Raw genomic sequence first — 15,608 nt, 5'->3', positions numbered from 1 at the left:
CTAACACCAAGAGGAAATGGCAGAAGAAAAACTCACTTGTTTCTGGGTAGTGTTCTGTACTCTCCATTTGCCCCTTTTCCCCAGTAGCTGTTTTGACCTCCCTGGGACCCAAAATTGCTGCTTTCGCCAACAAAAATGGATCGTGTAACCTCCAGGCTGGAGCCTTCATCTGTCGGGAAAGTCCCATCACTACAAGCAAAGAAACACCAGGTAACTATGCAGAACTGCAGAAATGATGAATTAACACTTAATAACACCACAGACACAGTAAAAATTCTTTCTTCATTTGTAAAAAGAAAAAAAAGTGTTAACTGGTATATGGGTGCTTTCAAATCTCTTTAGAAACCAGCAAGTTATTATTGAGGTAGCTTGCTGCTCAGGCATCAGTAACAGAGGTAACTTAGCCTGGGTAAAACTAACTCTGTAATATAATTAATCTATACTGAGTTGCTTTATAAATTTTTAGCTATATCCCTGCAGCGAGAGCCAAATATCACTGATTCTCATTGCCTGCAGTGGGCTTTGGATATGCCTTGGTTTTGCAGGTCTTTTGCAAGAGGGGTGCAGACGGGAGCAGCAGGAGCATGGCAGACAACAGCAAAGGAGGCAGGAGACTTGCTGTGCCACCACATGGGACCGTCGCAACCACCCTGCCCTGGCAGCACACAAGCTAGAAGCAATGCTGCTCCACTGGGATAGAGCAGAAGAAAAGCCTCCCCAAGTGCAGAGCCAGATGTTTAGTCTACTGGTTCAGGACCTACCCCCCAAAAGGAAATATTAGACAATTACCATGTATTCCCCAGACATGCTGAGGCAAAGAGAATGAAAGGCTAAATTGTCCCTTGTATTAATGGCTGCCCAGGGAAGACTTGATGTGGTCTGGGAGGGAAATGTGAGGTTTCTTGTGTCTTACAGTAATTGCCAGAGGAGTGTCTCAGCTTCCATGCTTCAGCCTGTTACATTGAGAGGAAAAATGGGAAGAAGTTCCGTTTTAAGAAATTACCTTGCCAGAGTGAGTCCAATTCCATTGTCTGAAAACCTGGGACACAAGAAACAGAGGTGTAAATGATGAGGAATGTCTGCAGTGAGTTTGGCCTACAGGCCTATTTATGTCTGCCAGGAGGGTAACGATATAACACATAGTTAAAGTAACCTACCCTGAGTTGCAGAATATAATGTCGCCACCCCTAGCCCAGGCCCCATGGTCATTATTTTTAAAAGCAATAAGACCATCAATCACGGCAGGAACTCGCGGCTTTTCAGGATCAGCATCTTGATGTGGGCGAAACCTGAAGCAAGGAGCTTAGTTAATGTGGCACAGGAGACATAGGAATCAGCCTCAGACAGAGGAGGCTGTGCCCAGCAGACCTCATTTGGCTTTCACACATCAGCACAATGGGCCTAAAGAGGTGATATGCCCTGGATGAGAATCAGGATATTAGCTTGATTTCATTTCTGTGCCTTGATACAAAACAGAAAACAAACATTCACAAAGGTGAAATTCTGGCCCCAGTGAAATCAACAAGTGATTTCTCACTAGACTTCAACAGCCCCACATCTACTCCTTAATTTGATTCAGTGTGATTTAAGAGGCATAGAAAACATTCTTCCAAAGTCACTTGGGTCTTTTTCTAATAGTCTCTACAAGGTCCATTGAGAATCCCTCAGTTGATGCTAGAAAATCAATTAGGGACTTTCAAGAATCTCATTCAGCAAAGATAATGGCGTAATTGAAGCTGCTTTCCTTGCATGTACAGACCAGACCTCCGTATGCTTCTGTGTCTGCTGAAAGAGAAGCTATGATATGAAAATAGGATTCACCCTGGGAACTGGGAGCTTCTCAATTACTTGCTGGCTATTTCTTGCCATGCTGGCTGTTAATGGTAGATTTGTGATGTGCTTGGGAAAATATCACCATTGCTTTTTCTGAGTCTGCCCTCACCTCCTACTTCTTCCAGCTGCTGTGCTAGAGAATGTGTCTCCTTGGTGCCCAAGGGGATGACCCTGGTGGGGAAGTCTCACAAAGGGACACAAAGTCACCCTTTCAGCCATACGGGAGCATACTATGTGACATTGGTAGGGGATGATGGAGGAGGAAAAAAGCCAAAGCTCAACCAGGAGCAGGGCCCAATTTTTGTCACAGCCTCCTCACACAGACACATAGGGCTGCAGCAAGAGAGAAAATGGCCTTAATTTACCTGCTTCTGCTCTGTGAAATTAAGCTCAGAGATTTTAAAGCAGCTGACAAAAAGCTCTAAGGCTACTTGACTTTCCTCATTAATCCTAGACCAGACTCAGCAGTCTCTTACATCATCGTTCAGATGTAAGTTCTTTTAAGTAATTAATAAGAAATGTTGGCGATTACAAACCCGCTAATGGACTAATGGGATCTGGATCCCCTTCCACATGCTTCACTGCTTAGTCCTCATAACCCCAAGTGTATGTGTATTATTTTTTGATCCACAATAACACAAACAGTTATGTCCATAGCTATGAAGTATTTGCCTCTGCACATCAGAGATAGCTTATGTGTTTTCTTCAGATGCTCCAGCAGTAATGAGGCACTAATGATCTGCTAAATACAGCGCAGAAGCCAAGAAGCAACACGAGGATCCAAAATACTTAACCATACAGCATGTGCTTACCTGGCATTATCGACAGTGAGATACTCTCTGGGATCTTCAGCGTTGGCTCTCGTTGTCTTTACTCCTTTTCCAATAAACAAACCAGCCTGAAAACACACGCGACTCCAATTATTTTAGCAGAACACTGAATAGAAACCCAAGATCCCAGATTTTTACCAAAGAACATGGGCAGCCAGTGCATGAGAACACAGTCAGCCCCTGCAGCCTGGGTTTTATCTTCCCTTTAGGTATCACTTGGCACCGCTCAGCAGGACATTAGCACAGGATGTAGCATGCTGAAGTCAGGACAGAGCCTGGCCTGCCATATGTTATGCATCAGCATCGTGGGCTGTCTTCTGACCCAGAGCAAGGCACTGAACTCCCACTCTCTCCCTCTCTCTTGCAGAAAGCTATAAGGGACTCTGCCAAATTCTTGATAATTTTGTGGAAAAAGAGTGTTGTTAAGAAGTAAGATTTTAAATAGTGACGAGTCCCCCGACAGTCAAAAGAGAACATGAGCAGCTGTAGCCAACTTCAAGACTTAGGGCAAAGCAGCAGCTGTCACGGACCAAAACGTAAAATATACATGACACAGAACAGCACTGATTTCAATCTAGAATCCTGAGAAATAAGTTAAAATACTCTTTATAGCTTACAGGTTACTTTTTCATGTCAACAGTATATTTGGGGAAGAAAGTGTTTTTCTTGGATTTTTAGGTCTTGGATTTTAGGTCTTATTTTTCAAAGGTGATGAGCAGGCCCTGGCACAAATGGCTTCTGCTCATCCCCTTATGCCTTTGCACCACTGTGGCCAACACCAGTTCTCAGTGTCCTGTTTGTCATTCCTTAAATCTCACTTAGTAGTAGGTGTACCCATCGCCTGGGCTCATCACCTCTAGCACAGGCACCAACTGGTGTGCCTGAAACAGGACCTCCATTCAGCTCAGCTCCCTCGTTGCTCATTAGAAAGAGCATCACCCCCAAAAGGTGACTGTCTTGATACAGTGTTAAAAGAACTTTATGAAAATGTAAGACACCCATGACCACCTGATTTCAGTGCACCACACACAGTCAGCCCCAGGTCATACGACTGTGTTGATAGAAACATAAAAAACCCCATCCACGTGCCTTGAAATTGGAGTGGACTCTGTTGTTGTAAAATACTCCCAAGGGGGTATATTCAGCCTGTCCCTCTGGATATTGCCCCTCAGACTGTCCAGTGGGAACCCGGTGGAAGATGTACCATATCCCGACATCCTAAAAGACAAAGGAAGGTCTGAGAAATAGGACACTGCAATTAATGACACAGGTTATTCTGGGGATTTAGGGTTTCCACTATGCTGTCCAGATTTCTGACCTGAGCTTGCCAAACATGCAAATCCTAGGGGACACAGACTAGCCCATACTCTTAAACCTCCCAGCTAATCCTTTGGCATGCACAGTGGGTCCTTGGGTTTTAAAAATGCTTATATAGTGGGTGAAATTCAGATGGTTTATTAGAAAATATAACCTTCTCCATACAGGCACATTAAACAAACATGATTTGCAGAAATGTCAAAGATTAAAAAAAGGAGAGAATATATATTTATAAATACACATATAAAGTTTTATTGGGCTTTTAACTATTAACTACTAATAAAAATGAACATTTGCTAAGAGACATCACACACCATTCCCAGTCACAATGGTGAGAGAAATCGGTGTGAGAACTGCAGGCAAATACTTGTTCTTAACAGAAACAAAGGTTGCAGAAATACATATCCCAATTTTACAATGGCTTACTAAAAAGTCATTGCCTGCATGCTAATGATATCAATAAATGTAGAATATATGGGAACCAGAGGCAAAGCATCGCTCTTGCCATTAAATGATTTTACCTGAGCACCAGCTGCTGCATTCTCTATTAAGTTGTTGTTTGGATTAGCGATCCAGAAAGTGCTGACAGCCCTAAAAAATCAAAATCAAAATGATCCTAAGCAGTTACCAAACAGGAAGGGATACATTTTCATAGCACTGAACTGGACTTGAGCCACAACTCTCCTATTGACTTTAAAACTCCACACAACCTTTTAATGATACTCTTTAAGGAAAAGAAATCATCTAGTACTGTCAGATATGTTCATTTCTGCAGCCACATGCTGAACCTTCTGTAAATTATATAAGACTGTTAACACAAAATCCATGCTCTGTTAAATGCAGCTGAAGGAAGCCCAATACATTATTATTATTATTATTATTATTATTATTATTATTATTATTATTATTATAAGTTAAACAGCTTTGTACAATGGCTGCAAAGTGAACTTTGGGACTGTGTTTTGGAACTTGAGGGGCAATGGCAGGAGGTATGGGATTCTCTATGGTTTTTAGGAAGCTTCTACTTGGAAAACTAAAACGTCCATGCAAATCACAAATGGCTAGTTAAGTAGGAGATTAAGGACATATTATTTTGATGTTTGTTCAAATAAGAAGTTTTTGCTACAGAGGGAAGATGAGCAGTGGCAGAAACAGAAGCCAGATATAGTTATGAAAACTGTCATCTGTTGACTTGCTTCATTTGATAACATCTTTTGCAATAATAAAGACTGCATGTAAAAACACCGTAAACTTCTCTCATGACTGTACCAATTAATTTGATCATTCTAAGCAGATCTAAATCATGGTTTATCCACAACAACCATTATGTAATCAAGAAACCACACTCCTTTGTACTAATAGAACCATGAAATACATGCAAACTAAGCCTGTATTAACCATACCAGCAACCTTAGCATTTCAGTGACAATAATGGTAATTAAGTGGGATTGTTTACACAAATTAGAATAAGTTGTTTGGCTACTACATTCTTTTCCATAATAATACAAATTTCCTTGGCTAAAGTGGGTTCTTGTTTGCAAACACTAGCCTAGGTCTCTGAGTGCCTGTGTTCTAGATCATCAGTCTCCAAAATAGCTTACTTTGGTCAGCTATATCTGGATATTGTTTATTGTTGAATTACACTCACTGTAGTTTATGCTAATCTGCATTCTCACCACATCTCATGAGATACTCTAGATATTCATGCACTCATGTACTATTGACCAATTTACTCTAGATGCCCCAGCCTCAATTCAGCCCTGGTGAAATAAGGCAAAAACTCCCTTTGAGGTGATGTTTTTGCCAACCTGTACCAGGGCTGAAGCAATTTGATTTTTCAGACTGATTTCATGGAGCATTCAACATCCAACTTAAAAGTAATTGAAAGGGTTTCAGAAACGAGCAAAGAGCTCTAATATATTTATGATTCTTAGGAAACAGAGACAGGAATAACCAGCAGCAAATATTCCTTGCTTAGGATTCACGCAGGTGTTAAAAGATCTCATCACAAGCAAAACACGGTCAAGTAGCTAAATCATTTTTAAATGAAAAATGGTAGAAAAAGCTACAATTTTTCATACAATATCAAACATCCCCTTTCAAAAGTTTCACCCCAGCTTTCTTTAGGACCCAGCTATAAACTATACATCCTGATTACAGCTCCCAGAGCACTTACATGCAGTCGGTGCTCGGCACAGGAATGTAATCTCCATAAACATTGCTGCGGATGGCAAGGCACATTGCCTCACTGCGATCTGAAGGCAAGATTGTCCCTGGCTTTGTGAGGAGGCCCAAGTTGTGATAGAATGTATTGCGCTGCTCTGTCCCATCTTCCAGGAAGAAACAGTGCCCCAGAGTGTCATAGCCAATGGTGTCTTTGACCTGGGAAAAAGTATACAGGGCATCAACCATAATGTTAACAACAGCAGGAACCATAACTGATGTGCTTTGCTTATCAATAAATGCCCAAAATGTTCATGGAGTGGTTTTGCAACCCCTCTGCACAATGAGCAGTGCATAGGCAGCAGTTCTGAAGCTAACTCAAACTACACCCAGTCTGCATAACTCTGGACTGATCTTCTTATACAGTGAAGCTGCTATTAAAATTATTCAGGGAAAGACCTCATGCACAATTAAAGGAAAACTGCAAAATACTGGATTTAAAGCTGTCTTCAGCTCTAAGAGATAATAATTGGTTCAGTGTCATGGCGTAAACATCTGCATAAAGACAAGTGTATCTTGCATGATAAACTAACAAGTTAGGTTGGTTAATGAAGGCATTTTAATGAGCTGCAACACTTTCCAAATAAAATAAGAAGTTTTTTAAGTGTACCATGTGAAGTAGTCTATATTAACAAGATTTCTGTTCTTTCTTCACTCTCAGAAGGTGCACTCAGTTCCTGTAATGATCAGCTTGGGCAGAGATGGTATTTTACTGTTTCACTCTAATATTAATTGACATGCACAGGGATATTGCATTAAACCCTAATTTGACCAAGAGGACTTAGCACAAGCCTCCTTTGATGTACAGTCTTATGAAGATAAAAATTCAGAAATCCTTCTTTTAAATGTAAATACCAAATCAGGCTAGTTAAAATACCAGCAATTTGTTACTAAATCTTACTGAAACCTTAACTTTGTACTCAAATAATCCCTGTCAGCATATTTATTCACTCTTCAGGCATACAAAATTCCTGTTGACGTCAGAGTTATGACTGTGTAAGACTGCAAGATTAATTAATATTAACCTACATGGTTATTTCTGTATACTTCAGGGATACTTGAATTAAATCCAGATTAATATCCTGGGATCTCCCCTTGATAGGCTGCTACTGTACGTAACATCTGGAATCACAAATGGTATAGTTCCCATAGCTATATCTCTACTGGATTTCATTGTTTTCCTGGCAGTCACCCCTCAAATTTGTCATCTGCTGCTCTTGTTTCTGCCTGGATGAGGTGTGCAAGAGAGAGTTAAAAATAACGCACAACACAGCCAGGTGCCCAGCTGCTAACTGATATAGTTGGGAAATCCACTGAGACCCTGCACACAGATACAGTGGCTTGAAATGAGCTACAAGGAGGATAACAGAGAACCTAGATGCAGTGATGCTGAACATGTCCCTGACAGCTTGAAAATACAGATAGAAAATGGATTTAGACAAAAATGCAAGTGTCCTTGCCAGCTGCTAACAGCAAGACTGGCTACTTCAATCCTTTCAAAGGACACACAGAAGCTGCTAAGGAGACCACAGAAGACTATTTTTGGAAAGCAACTGTAACAACAAACTGCTTGCTGTTTCAGACAGCATTTCAATTGTAGTTTCCTTCTGCTGCATTTAGCTGAAATTTGGCTAATCTGAGCTTCAGCCAGCGTGTTAAAAACAGCCTTGTATCCAAAAACAGGTTTTAACTTGGATTAATATGATTAATCACAACTTTGTAATTGCACAGTGACCCTGAATACTTAAATACATGAAACTCTACTGATCACTCTCCTCACCAGAGCTAACATAATTTAAGGATCACATGCATTTCAATTAAAGATAAGGGTAAGGGTCCGTGCTATTACACCAAAACCCCAATAACTGATCAATTCTGGCACATCACAGCTAGGAACTACATGCTTGGAAACAAGCCCACCTGTGGCACTGTGACAGTGGCATATTACTGTGTGTGACAGCATGAAACACTGTCCACAACACAGGTGATGACCCCACCTGTGTGTCCAATACTGGATGATTGAGGTAACCCTATACACTGAATTATAAATAGTTCAGCAACACAATATGAGTGACCTTTATGCGCTGCAACATTAGACATGAAGGACTACAGTAGTTGGTGTATGTCTGACATGTGCCAGGACACTGAGATGCATGTCACCTCCTGCTTCCCACTGCAATGGGTAACCCAAGCTGCTACACCACAATGCAAACCTGGCACACAGGAGTAGCAGATGGGAGAAGGGCCTTGCAGACACCACTGTTTGACCAGTACACAGCACAGCACAAGCCACAGCACTTGAGCAATGTATGTCTAAAATTACATCCTCTAAACTCTCAGGACAGGAATGGGATAAACCCACCTGTCTGGTTTATGCTGCTTCAAGGGCTGAAGTTTCATAATGTGATGCTAAATCCGGTACCCATCTATGTTATTTAACTGCCTTGCTCCAATACACACACTCTTCTCTGGAACTGCAATTTATTGTAATTTATTTTAAAGCAAGGCTTTTAATTACTCTTTATCTTAATGGCTGTATTGAAACCACATTATTCTTCCACAGGATCACATATTTAACCTTTACAATAAAACCTGTTCACTGATTTATGGACTCAAAGCCCTCAGTGGTCACATGTTGGGGGGCTGGATCTCTCTCTTGGATTCTTGATCTCACAGCTACTGCATTCCACACATTCAGATAAACCCTTGACAACCTCACTTCTGATAAAGACCAAGACCATACACCATTCTTCTCAGGACCAACATTAGCATAAGGCTTATATTTTCATCTCTGGCAGATTCCTTTAATTCCAGAGGTTTAATACCAATGGGAGGAGAGAGGGAGTTAAACTACATCCACACACACTGGGCAATTCTCCTGCCACCTAAAGGTTCTGTATACAAAAGCAGGCTCTACAGTCAGAGCAAATAACATATATAAGAAGTCAATCAATAATTTTGAGTGATCTGGACAATACGAATGCAGTTTAGGATACATGAAAACTGGGACTGGGCTGTGCATAAGTCCAGCATCACATTTTTGTGAATACATCCTTTTGGAGAGACCCTTTCACACACCTGAGCACCTCTAACTCACGTCTTACACAGCTTCATGTCCTGGGTTGAGAAGAAGTTTTCAGGAAAAACACAGGAGGTCATGGACAGTTCAGGGAGTGTCTCTGCCTGAACACACATCAGGTGAATGAGGAAATGTCCACAGACACCAAAACACTGTTCAGGGTCCTGCAGAGCACACACCAACTGGATGTGTTGGGACTGGAGCAGGAATCTGTCTTTTCCAGCTGGGACATGTATGGCTTTCTAGGGGGTTTTTTGAGTTTCTCTCCACAACACCCTTGTGAGGATCTATGTCAGAGCCAAGTTCCTGAGGGTTTTTCTGGCACTGAAGCAGACATTTGGGTCTGTCCCTCTCGTATTTCATTCCTTTTGTCATGTGAATATCTTTGTATATATTTCACATTGCTCGGACTTGAACAATCCCTGTCTCTTTTTATCCCCTTTGCAAATTAAAGGCCCATTGCTTCAGTCAGGTCCTAAAGTCCATTGGTTTAATTTTAAATGAAAGTTCCTATCATCGCAATCTGTCCAGAATAGCATGGCAAAGATTTCACTGTATATCATCACACCTTTAACAATATTACCTAGGCAATACTAAGAACCTGAAATTAATTTCAAAGAGCTGCACTACCAGAGCAACAGTCCTAACCTGAACACCAGTCAAATGGAGTTGACAAGTCGGGGCATTACTTGGGGTAAAGATGGCTCGTGTCAATAATCTATTTTCTCCTTGTATCACAAATGGTTCTTGCTGTTTAGCAGTACCTAAGTAAAGAAATTAACTCAGTACTAATAAAATATGTTTCCTACCAGAAGGCCATGAGTCCCATGTATGGCAACACACCTAGAGAAGCAGTGGTGGATAGCCAGGTTATCAAGGTACGTCGGGCGTTCATATCCTCCTCTCTCATCCACATCCTCAGCCAAGTGAAAATGTACAGGGTAACTGCCCAGGATTTGCTGCCCCATGTTTTTCAGTTCCACTCCTGACAAGTGAACAGAGCTAAAATTCTTTAGGATCTGTTGAGACAAATGTAGATTATTACATTGTAGGCATTACAACAGAAACAGATGCAAAAAGAAACCCACCTTTTTTCTCACTTCTTAGGCAATATGCTTGCAGAGTAACACAGGGCCTGATCCCAGAAGGAGGTGTCAGCTCCATGCTCTGGCTCAGAGCAGCATGCCAGAGGCTGCACACCTACTGGCAAGGGGCTGCCAAGGACCAGCTGCCAAGCAGCATATGCAGTGTTTAGCAACAGCAGTGTATGACAAGCGACTCCTGCCAGCTACAGAAAGGGGCAGTGATTACCACCAGGCTCTATTTCCTGGCAGCTTTTTCTCTGTCAAGTGAGTTCAGACCTGTCCAGCTCCCTGATTTCCACTCATAGAGAAGTAACTCTACACAAAGCTCCTTCAACAGCACCTCCCCCAAGAACACATGGGACAACCAAAAGGAGACAGAGCACAACAAGGTGCTACCCAGCACTTCTCTGAGCCATGAGGGGCGGGGGAAGCTCTGAAGAAAGCACAATTTCTACAGTGACATCTCATGAACTATGTAACTTCATACCAACCCTACCGACAGCAATACCACTAAAGAATCCCCACTAACCCAGAGAAGGATATGTGTTCGCATACACAGTGAAGAAAACAGCACAGACTCATTGCAAGGCTAGTTTTGCAAGATTCCCTTCTTCACAGTATACTTTTTCCCCCAGACACAATGGTAGTTTCATGCATTATATTGCTTGTTTTACAAACCAGGAAAGGAATCATCTGAAAACACCTGCAGGCATGTGCATTAAGAATGACTCACTTTAATATGTCCTCCAAATGTATCAAAGGAGAAAAACTGGCATTGATTTTGTCCATAACAGGAGTCTTCCATTTCTCCTTGAATAAGTATATTTCTAGTCAGAAGGCCAACCTCTGCCCTCATATCGACGCCATCTATGACTTCTCCAATGTGAAGATAAAGTGGGCTGCCTGTGAAAATCAGAAACCTCTTTATTCAGGGCAAGCACTGCATCTTCATTACTGCCTTGTTCTAAGCAAGTGCATACTTTGAATTTAAGCAGTCATCAAGTCTGGAGACATGCCCAGTTGCTAGTCTCAGCACTTCCCCTGGCTTCTACAAAGGACAGATGCCTCTGGTCAAGCTTTTAAGTCCCAGCATAATATTAGGGGCTTCACCTCTTGTATGTGCCCATGTGTTTATGGGACAAAAATCTAGCTAAAAGGACAAGCAAATGTAAAATGTAAAAGACAATGTAACTATTTACCACAAATGAGTAGCTTATAAAAATATTCCATACCATCAATTTTCACTTGATTACTTTTACATTCAGGGCAAGGAAGGAGATTAAACTCTTCAGCCTGATGCATAGAATAATCTGTACTGGCAACAACGATCCGGTCACCAGGTAACCAACTGGTAACCTCATCCACCAAGTGGAGAATTATTCCATTGGATGCTTCCACTTTAAATCCATTATAAGGCACCCCTGAAAAATGAAGTAATCAATTATTTTTGCAGTTGTATGTGACAAAATTGTGCAAGTACTGGAAGAGCATATAAATTTAATTTCTATATAGGTAACTGGGTGTAATAGAAGGGATCTAGCTGTTAAATATGCCAGTGGAACACTTTGTAGGCAGCTAAAACTTTACAAGACTGATGTTGTTAGTACGGTCACTGTCTATGCAAGCACAACTATGGTATTATCATATGTCCCATCCCTGGAAGTGTTCCAGGACAGGTTGGATGGGACTTTGAGCAACCTGGTCTAGTGGAAGGTGTCGCTGCCCATGGCAGGGTGTCCTGCTAAACCCAGATCACAGGGGGTTGGAACTAGATGAGCTTTAAGATCCTTTCCAACTCAAACCATTCTGTGGTTCTATGATCAGCATTGCACTGTTTGGATTCACAGCAGCCGGAAAAAGCAGAGCAAAGCAACAGAAGCAATTGTCAGGGCAGACAGAACCTTTTATCCATCCACTGAAAGCAGTAACTGTAAACCGCGTCCCGTCGTAAGTGAGGAATTCTCTTCGGGCTACTGCTAACCCTGTGGTTCCATTCCCATGGTACTCCCGTTTATCCTCTGCTGCAGAAGGCTCATCCCCTCCTAGGATACCCACCAGCGCCCAGGGCTGCCTGAGGAGATGGAAGGAGTCGGTGACGTCCCGAACCCTCCACCCCCGAGGAGCTCCAGCAGAAGCGGGCTGCAGGGCGGTGTGTCCCTCCCTCTTCACCCTTCCTCCCCCCGATCCCCGCCAGCTCCGAGCCCCCGGGCCGGGAGAGGCGGCCCCGGCTCGCCGGAGCTGTCCATGGTGTTGCCGCTGGCCCGCGCCCCCCCGCCCGCCGCCCTTTACCTGTGTCGCAGACGGGAGATGTGAGCGCTGCCCAGGCGGTCCCGCAGCAGCAGCCGCGTCTCCAGCGTGAGGCTCCGGGCAGCAGAGTCCCCCACGGCGGCCGCCACCACCGCTCCGGGGGGCTGCATGGCGAGGAAGGAGCGCAGCCGCCCGCACTCGCCGTGCCGCAGGTGCGTGTCGAAGCGCGCCGCCGCCAGCACCCGCGCAGTGCCGGCGTCCAAGATGCGGAGGTTGAGCCCGCGGCTGCCCCACCGCCTCTCGGAGAAGTAGGGGCCGTAGAGGAGCCCGCCAGGGTGCAGCGTTTTGTCCAGGAGGGTCCAGGAGTGAGGCCGCCGGCCGTGCAGCTCCAGGACGCCGCCGCTCCCCACGCCCAGGAACTTCTGCCCGAAGCCCTCCACGGCCGCCCCGTCGGTGGCCCTCCCGTAGAGTGAGATAGTGGCCCGCGAGCCGTAAGGGCAGCGCTCTGAGCCGATGTGCAGCTCCCCGCCGTCGTGGATGAGGATGTAGCGGGCGCGCAGGGTGATGGGTGGCTCGCGGGGACAGTCTGCGAACACCAGCATCCCTGCGGGCGAGGGAAGAGAGAGGGAGCGGGGCTGAGGGCGCGCACGGCCGGGGCCGGGGGGTGCCACCCACCGGCAGCCACAGCCGGGCCTCCCGCCCGAGCTCCGGCAGCCCTCTTACCTCCGTCGCGGATGACGAGGGAGTGGAAGGTAGCGGAGCTCTCCAGGCGCAGAGCCGTCCCCCGGCCCACCACGGCGGTGAGGCTGGTATCGGAGCCGGGTCGCCAAGGGGCGAGGTGCGGGTCGGCCTCCGGGCAGGTCCCTGCAAGAGACGGGCGGCAGCGGCGGGGCGCGGCGGGGCGCAGAAAGGCGCCGGGGGGCGCGGTACCAACCTGATGCGCTGCCGTCGCTCGCTGCTCCCCGATGCGTCCCGCGGCGGTGCCGAGACCGGGACCGGCTCCAGGTCCGGTTCCGGCACAGAGGGCAGGAGGAGCCGCTGCTCCCCGGTGCTCCCCGTGTCCCGGGAGCCCCTGCCGCAGCTACCTGCGGCCATAGCCACGGGCATCCCCGCCGCAACACGTGTGCTATCGCGCCGGCTCCTTCCCGCGGATTCGCACGGGGCCGGAGCAAAGGCACATTTTGCTTTTGATGTGTTTGGGGATTTTTGTCCTCTTTTCTCCTGTCTGCTTAAAGTAGCAAGATCAAAACTAGCAATCCCCCACAGCCGGCTCCATACAGCCCCAGACACGGCGAGGCAACCACAACAGCAGCAAGAACAGAGAGCCGGCGAGGAGAAAACCCCAGCGGCAGATGGACGAGAGACAACATCGAGTTTCAAACTTGAGCTGCAAAGACCACTTACCTATCCTCGGCAGCGCCGAGCCTCGGACTTTGTTCGCCGCCTCTCGGGAGCTCCCACCGTGCTGCCGGCCTTCCCGGCGGCAGAGGCAGAAGCGGGCAGGGGCAGACAGACGCAGGCAGCTCCCGCTACTCCGCTCCGGCTGCCTCCCCTCCGTCTCCCTTTTTATATCCATCTCCCAACCGCTGGCGGTGCCCGCACTGTTTACAGCGGCGGAGCTGCTGGCTCCTCCCAGCCGGGGACGATCCTTCCAGCCTGGACGTATATCTGCAACCGGCGGTCCCATGCCCGGGGGAGTACTGCTGCCAGCAACCAAAAGTCTTCCCCTGCTCCGAGTTCACCGGGTCCCCACCGGACGCCCCAGGGTGACGCGGAGCCCCGGCTATGTTCAAAGCCCGAAACAAAGCACGTGTCTGGGGTGTCAGGTCCCCCCAGGAAGGGCAGGGGGCTGAGGTGCCCCAGCCCCTGATCTGGTCACCGGGGCTTGGCATGCCTTGGCTCATCCTAGAAGGCAGCTGGCCCTTCTGCCACCTTCCCGTGGGGGTGTTTTGCCCTGTGCTGCCTGTGGCTGGCAGATCTATGGAAAACACTGTAATCTGGCAGTTGCAAAAGTTCCCCTGACAATGGGTGAGCTGAGGGGTATTTGCTACTTCACCTCCCAAACTGCCAAATCAATCTGTAGTCAGAACCTGTGGTGAAAGAGAGAGGAAGCCTTGGAAGGTGCTCTGACAAGAGATGGGCTCAAAGAAACCCATATGATTCAACCTACACGACCTGGGACTGCATTCCTGCCTATTGCAAGTTCCTGTCTGGATTCCAGTCTCAGAAGACATGGCACTGCCCACAGAAGGACCATCAGACACTGGTTTGTTTTCCATGAACCAGTATAACTATACCATACAGCACAGCTGAGCTTCCAGGTGACACATAAAGACAGTTAAGCGCTGTTCTCCCTCCAGAGTCTACACAGAACCCTTCATCTCAGCTCCAGAGCCCCACATCCAGAGAGGATAAGGCCGGAAGCGGTAAAGTGACAGTGCCAGCCACTGCTCCTGCCCAGCATCAAAACCAAAGGGGTGCAAAGCCACAGGCACCGATCTCAGAGACATTTGTGTGCCATCATCTGGCCAAACTGCTCCAATCTGTCACCTCTGAAATTTATTCTGGTGCAGGATTTCTTCTGACAGAGGGCACAAAGAGCCTATAGTCATGTTAATAAGGAACAAGTGCTGTCAGACAAAATATGGGAACAGACTGGAAGCAGGAGGTGGGTGAGGGGCACAGCCATGCCCCACACTCCACACAACAGCTCCAGAGAGGGAGCAACACTCACTTGTATTAAACAAGACCCATTCACCCTCTTACACCCTGTCCTGTGAGTCAGAGCACCGCTGAATGTGAAGATAAGCATCCAGCCTAGAGAAACACATCAGATAATCCTCCCTCATTTCAATACTCCATAAATACAGGGAAACATCAGAGCTGACACCTCGGCTGCTGGCTGTTCATCCATCATTTAGTGCTGGCACTTCTATTCCTGTCTCAAATAGCTTTTGTCATTTTCCTTCCAAAAAAAGCGGCCTTACTCAGCAT

The 15,608-nt window shown here is 46.0% G+C and overlaps 2 protein-coding genes across 4 annotated transcripts in view; both read right to left on the bottom strand.

Moving 5' to 3' along the window:
* The window catches only part of CEMIP (cell migration inducing hyaluronidase 1), a 111,669-nt gene extending 97,590 nt beyond the window's left edge, over positions 1–14,079 (bottom strand). The window contains exon 1 of the mRNA XM_005148738.3: positions 14,019–14,079. The gene's annotated coding sequence lies outside the window, so the exon portion shown is untranslated. The remainder of the gene's footprint in view (positions 1–14,018) is intronic.
* LOC101875106 (cell surface hyaluronidase-like) overlaps positions 1–14,333 on the bottom strand; it is a 49,747-nt gene extending 35,414 nt beyond the window's left edge. Inside the window, exons 1-14 of one of the 3 annotated variants that reach the window (XR_004550041.1) lie at positions 14,019–14,333; positions 13,338–13,478; positions 12,657–13,218; positions 12,269–12,438; positions 11,600–11,788; positions 11,101–11,270; positions 10,092–10,301; positions 6,157–6,362; positions 4,502–4,571; positions 3,753–3,881; positions 2,646–2,731; positions 1,158–1,289; positions 1,004–1,039; positions 37–189 (exon numbers count right to left, since the gene is read on the bottom strand). Coding sequence is in view for 2 of the 3 variants with exons in the window: in XM_034066475.1 (XP_033922366.1) it covers positions 37–189; positions 1,004–1,039; positions 1,158–1,289; positions 2,646–2,731; positions 3,753–3,881; positions 4,502–4,571; positions 6,157–6,362; positions 10,092–10,301; positions 11,101–11,270; positions 11,600–11,788; positions 12,269–12,438; positions 12,657–13,218; positions 13,338–13,478; positions 14,019–14,301 (2,537 nt within the window). In the remaining variant the exon portion in view is untranslated. Of the gene's footprint in view, positions 1–36; positions 190–1,003; positions 1,040–1,157; positions 1,290–2,645; positions 2,732–3,752; positions 3,882–4,501; positions 4,572–6,156; positions 6,363–10,091; positions 10,302–11,100; positions 11,271–11,599; positions 11,789–12,268; positions 12,439–12,656; positions 13,219–13,337 lie in introns of all 3 variants that reach the window. The other 2 variants (XM_034066475.1, XM_034066476.1) reach the window with 2 other exon arrangements.
* Positions 14,334–15,608: the final 1,275 nt, after the last annotated feature.

This window comes from Melopsittacus undulatus, chromosome 9 (genome assembly GCF_012275295.1).
Source record: "Melopsittacus undulatus isolate bMelUnd1 chromosome 9, bMelUnd1.mat.Z, whole genome shotgun sequence".
Taxonomy (NCBI): domain Eukaryota; kingdom Metazoa; phylum Chordata; class Aves; order Psittaciformes; family Psittaculidae; genus Melopsittacus; species Melopsittacus undulatus.
Note: the sequence above shows the minus strand (reverse complement) of the source record. Positions and strands in the feature narration are given on the sequence as shown.